At 49.7% G+C, this 6000-nt stretch overlaps 1 protein-coding gene across 1 annotated transcript in view; it reads left to right on the top strand.

The window, feature by feature from the left end:
* Positions 1-1283: 1283 nt before the first annotated feature.
* Itgb3 (integrin subunit beta 3) overlaps positions 1284-6000 on the top strand; it is a 57911-nt gene continuing 53194 nt past the window's right edge. The window contains exon 1 of the mRNA XM_041636164.1: positions 1284-1403. Coding sequence (XP_041492098.1) covers positions 1328-1403 — 76 coding nt within the window. The 5' untranslated portion in view covers positions 1284-1327. The remainder of the gene's footprint in view (positions 1404-6000) is intronic.

The following is a 6000-nucleotide window of genomic DNA, read 5'->3' as shown; positions in this document are numbered from 1 at the left end:
CACAAAATGCTATAATATCCTGGTGTTGGGGAGGTCTGAGGGAGAAGTTCTCACCTCTGCCTAGGATGAAGCCGGAAGATGAGGAGTGTCAGACAAGATGGCATGGAAGAGATGACATTTGAGATGCTTTGAAAAAATAAGTGGAATTTTCCAAATGGAAAGAGGAAGGGAGGTCAGTCAGATGGAAAGGCATGGGACATTAAGGAGTGAAAAGAATCTCCTGGGGGAAGAGCTAGTGAGGGGTCAAGGAGTCAGGTCTCTTCTTGCCACGCCCCTCCCCCAAGGTTTCCTGTAGCTCAGGCTGGCTTATATTGCCCTATGTACTCAAGAACTACCTGGAACTTCTGGTCCTCCTGCCTCCTTAGCGCTGGAATTACAGGCATACACCATCACTTCCTGCTTTTGTAGCGCTGGGAATGGAACCCAGTGCACACAAGTAAGCGCCCTACCAATTCCGCTGCATCGCCAGCCCTACTCTCGTTTTTCACCGTTCTTGCGCCAGGATTCACAGCCCCAATCGCTTCCTATGGCCTCAGCTTCAGTATTTTGCAACTTTTGATCTTCTAGAGGTTTCCTATCTAAGGGAAGACCCAAGGAAACTAGCATAGGGGATAGGAATAACAGGCAAGTGATCTCTTGGGGGGGGGGGGGGACTAACAAAAATAGTGAAGTTGAGTTTGGAGGCAATACAGTGACTGCCCTGAAACGGCCATAAGACACGTGCTAAGTGCAAGTAAACATTTCTAGACAGAGGCTCTTCACAGATCCATCTTTTCTAACACAAGTTGGAGACGTGGAAATTGCCAAGAAGGCTGCAGGGAAAGCTTTCGACAGCTGCCTATTAAAGAGTGACAGAGAGACTGAATGAGACTGGAAGAAATCAGAGTCAGGCTAAGTGAAGTATCAGTGTGTTGCTGTCTCTGCGGAGGTGGGACTAGAGAGTCCAGGAAGTGGCCCTGTAGCAACTTTCTTTCCTTCTTTTCTTTTCTTTTTTTACCAAGCACCCAGGAGCAAAATCCCTGGGACCCAAATGCGCACACGACCCTGTGGAGCTCGGTCCCCACTAGTGAGTTCTCAGGTGGATCCTCGCGGTAAAGGAAGGGCTGGGGAGGGTTCTTAAGAGAGGCGTGCCAGTTTCCCCCATAGCGCTCGCTGCCTCAGGCAGGGTCCGGACCGGCGCCCGAGGGGAGGGAGCGCACGCCCTTGGCCCGCCCCGCGCGTCCCACCCACTGCGTCCCCTCCTCTTCCCTCCCCTCCCGCCGCGGGAAAAGCAGCCTTGGGCTCTAGGCTCGCCGTGGCGCGCGGTGTGTGAAGGACAGCGGACAGGATGCGAGCGCGGCGGCCGGGGTGGCTCTGGGCAGCTCTGCTGGCGCTGGGGACACTGGCGGGCGTTGTCGTTGGAGGTGAGGGAGGCGAGTGTGCCAACTGCCATGGGACCGTGGGACCCCGGAGCTCGGGCTGGGAAGCTGAGGAGCTGGGGGGCGGGTCCTTCCTCCGCTGGCCTCGAGGGCGCGTAGCGGGTGGCAGAGGCAAGGTGGGGCTCCGCGGGGCGGCCCCAGTGCTCTGGCAGAGGGATGCGGCTCACCTGCTTGGGTGAGTTCGTACACTCGGGGTTGCCCCTTTCTCCGAGTAAAGCACGTCTCTCCCCTCGAGTTTGTTCATCTGGCTGCTCCACTCTTTAAGGGGGAGCGTTCGAGCTCGAGTCCTTTTGGGACAGATCTCGCAACCAACACGCCCTGACTGTGTGCTGGGAGTCAGCACGGACATCCTTGGGGCTGGCTTTGTCCTTTCTGCTTGCAGTTCACACCATCAGTTAGTTGCCTGGGCAGTCAGCTTTTAGTCTCACTGGTGCTGCGGTATGGGGAGTGGTCCAGTCAACAGAGCCCTAGGGGAGCGGGAGGTGATATTGCTGGAGGTGGAGAAACTGAGGTTCTGGGTCAGCTGGAGCAAGTTAAACCCTGCAGATGCGTGTGTGTGTGTGTGTGTGTGTGTGTGTGTGTGTGTGTGAGATAGGGTCTCACGTATTTCAGGATGCTTCACACTGTGTAGTCGAGGGTAACCTTTAACTTCAGACCCTCCTGTGCCTTCACTAATGAGTGCTAGGATTACAGACGGGCACCACTGCCCAGGATTTATGCGCTGCTGGGAGTTGAACCCAGGGTCTCCTCATACCAAGTGCCCTTTATTAATTGAACTACATCTCCAGACCCAGACTAATTTTTTTTTTTTAGGGTAAAATTTTATTAAGTTGATTTTGAGGCTAAATTTTAGTGGTCACCTTCAAGACCCTTCCGTGATGATACAGATAAACCACCATGGGCCGGGAAGGATGTTTCAGGAAAACTTTCGGTTGCCCCTTGTTGCGGAAGCTTCCCAAGGACAGATGAAAACTGTGATCTTTACCCTACATTGGACGAGCCTTGTGACCACAGATCAGAAAGCAGAATCTCCAGCATTGTGCCCTGGAGATGTTTGAGACTCTGGTAGCTGCTGCTTGCCATTGACTGGGAATGGGGAAACTTACCAGAAAACATGATGTTTCTTACAGATAGACAGGCTAACTTCCTTGAACGTAAAACCTTAAAAAAACTCACCACTTCTGAATTTTAAATTGACATAAGATGACAGGGTGTGCCTATGTAAAGTGTGGAAATGCACACACAAGTACCCTGTGCAATCAAACCAAGGAGCTGGTGTTCTTTGTTGTGTCTGATAACTTCCAGCTCTTCTCTGCTATTTTCTTGAGATGTATTTCAAACACTTTGTGGTTTGTTTCTATCTATAGCTTTCAAAGTAACTCCTGGGTGTCATCGTCATCATCGCTGTTATCATCATCTGTAATTTGAGAAGAGAGCCCTGAGTTCACAGATGGTGCCTAGATAGCAGGGTGCTTGATCAGCTCTAGTGAGGATGAAGTATATCTGCTACTTTGGTCTCTCACTTTCTCGCACCTTTCCTGAACCCACGTATTACTTGTTGGTTTAGTTCACATAGTTGCAATGATCCATACAGGATCACACTGCTCGGGTATAGCTAAGTCTGGGTCTAAAGATTCTTTAATGGGATGGGGAAGGTGGGGAGGCTGGACTGAGAAAGTGGGAGGACCTGGATTCTGTCCCCAGAACCTATTTAAAAAGGTTGGTGTAGTGGTGTGCTTGTAATTCCAGTACTGGGGAGGAGACAGAGGCAGACAGCTCCCTGGGGCTCACTGGTGAACCAGTCTGGTCTACTTGGGGAGCTCCAGGATCGAAAGAGATCCTGTCTCCAAAAAAAGGTGGTATTTCCGAGCAATGATACCCAGGGTTGTCTTCTGGTCTCTGCCCAGGAGCAATTGTAAATGAACATGCATGGGTAGGCGCACATACGCACCAAAACAAACAGACGAAAGCCGCAAAACCGCTAGGCTATCTGTTCCCAGATCTGCTGTGATCGAAACACCCCAGAGAGGTGACGGCTTGTGCTGAGCTAGCCTCAGACTCCCTCTGAGGAGCAGGTGGAGTCCTGTCGAGGATCAGAGGACTCCAGAGCACCCTGTGAAAGAAGTGTTAAGTATCATTAGGTCCCCAGGGAAGCAGATGTCCTGGGATGATAGGACAGCTGTTTGGGGACACGCAGTGTTGAAGGGACACAGAAGGAGTGAGGTGGCACAGAGAGGCTGTCCGGAGTAGGAGAGTCTGCTGTAAGGCTACAAGAGTTGTGAGTTTCAGTTTTTATCTACAAAGATAATCATTTATTTTCATCTGAATACTGGGTTGGGTGGCTTCCTCCTATTTAGTGCTTAGCCTAAGTAGGTCAGAGATGGAGTGCTTATATTTCTTCTAGAGTTTATATTCTGGAAATTCTCCAACGGAAGACCTCTTTCAGAATTCTCAGGGCCTGGAGAGATGAGGAAAGGGGAAAGGGCCCGCTGGGGTTTAAACCAGCAGGATGTAGGTTTGATTCTTGACTTTGCACCTCATTGATCATGTGATCTTGCTAGTGTCTTAGTCATGGTTCCTCACCTGTAAAGTGGGGGAAAGTAGGGCCTTTATTGCACAGACTAAATGAGACAAAGGCACAAATTGAGTGTTCTATAGATGGTGGTTCCTGTTGTCATTACTTTTCCTATCAATCACTGGTGTGTACTATGGACTGGAGACCAGAGTTGCCGCTACTTCATGCATCAATGCAATCCAGGCTTCCAGTTGAGAATCCATTTCTCACATCCTCTTAATTCCGCCCATTTCTCTTTGGTGGCTTGGCACATTCCAGCCCCTCTGGTCCTGTAAGAATCTACAGAGAAGGCCCAGGAGGAGAGAGGCCCACACATTCATTTTTCCCCCAATGAATCTCAACTTTGTAAGATGAAGGTGGTAAAACCTAACACATAAGACTTCAGTCTCCACAAAGAGAGCAGTGTCTGTTTTGTTCAACACTGTGCCCGGTGCTTGGCACACAGGCAACAAAAGAACTATGTAGGGAATGGTATAAAAAGCTATCTAAGCCGGGCGGTGGTGGCGCATGCTTTTAATCCCAGTACTCAGGAGGCAGAGGCAAGTGAGTCTCTGTGCGTTTGAAGCCAGCCTGGTCTACAGAGTGAGTTCCAGGACAGCCAGGACTACACAAAGAAACCCTGTCTCAAAAACAACAAGAAAATAAACAAAATAAACAAAGACATCTAGAGGTGATGTCTCTTAATTTGAAGAAATCCAATATTTTTTTTAAATATTTATTTATTTATTATGTATACAATGTTCTGTCTGTGTGTCTGCAGGCCAGAAGAGAGCACCAGACCCCATCACAGATGGTTGTGAGCCACCATGTGGTTGCTGGGAATTGAACTCAGGACCTTTGGAAGCGCAGGCAATGCTCTTAACCTCTGAGCCATCTCTCCAGCCCCGAAATCCAATATTTATACATTTGTAACCTCAAGTGTTTTTAACTGGTGTGTGTGTGTGTGTGTGTGTGTGTGTGTGTGTGTGTGTGTTGCTGAGAACGGAATGCGGGGCTTTGTGCTTGCTGAATGTGCTCTACTGCTAAACCACACTCCCAGCCCTTTGGCTGTTCGGGCTTTTGCACTGTTGCACATCTTCCGACCAAAGAAGGATGAAAACACAGGGATCCTCTGAAGTGTCTCCCATTTGTCCTGTCTTTGGAGGAGTCACTAGAACATTCTTTTCTGTTCTTCCCCTCTGGTTCACGAGCGTGATGGCGAAGGTGACATGTGTCTCCTGCTAATAGCATAATATAGGACGAGGAGGCCGTGGTGTGAGGAGGGGAACCGAATGTGACTCTAGGATTTCCTGATAGAAATTCTCCCTTTGCAACTCCCTGCACTCCCCGGGTCTCTGTTTATCATCTCCTCCCAGCTGCAAGGATCCTGCCCTTGCTGGCAGGAACATCCAGGAAGCATGCCCACAGGAACCGCAAGTCATGAATCAGCAGATGGATAATTAACCGGGCAAGGGGTATGTGTGTGACTGAGCAGCTTCGGGGACAAACTACCCTCGTTGCTGCCCACAGGCTGGCCTGCTAGAACTCACCATCCCCTCCTCTGCCTTCTCCACAAGTGGAAGAGTCCTGTGCCTACCGCTACTCAGGTCACCAGTGGATATGAACCTAGGAACTGGGAATGAGGCTGCCCAAGGCTTCTTCTCTTTGGGAACTGACAGAATTTATTGGAACTTGAGACTCTGCAGCAAAATGATAAACTCTAACCTTTCTCTCCAGGCACATGGTGTCCCCAGAAAATTCCCACCCCTTTAAAGGGCTAGAGTTGGGGGTGATTAAGAGTGCTTGCCGATCTAGCAGAGGACCTGAATTTAGTTCTAAGAACCTATGTAGGTGGTTCCCAACTGCCTGGAACTTCAGTTTCAGGGGACCTGACACTCTCTTCTGATCTCCCTGGGCACCGAACACATAGTGCACACACATACATGCAGGTACAATACTCATACACATAAAATAAAAACATATACATCTTAAAAAGGAGGATTGGGCTAGAGAGATGGCTCAGGGGTT

This window comes from Microtus oregoni, unplaced genomic scaffold (assembly GCF_018167655.1).
Source record: "Microtus oregoni isolate MIOR12 unplaced genomic scaffold, Mior012 000048F_ref0000485, whole genome shotgun sequence".
Taxonomy (NCBI): Eukaryota; Metazoa; Chordata; class Mammalia; order Rodentia; family Cricetidae; genus Microtus; species Microtus oregoni.
This window is presented reverse-complemented; position numbering and strand designations above follow the sequence as displayed.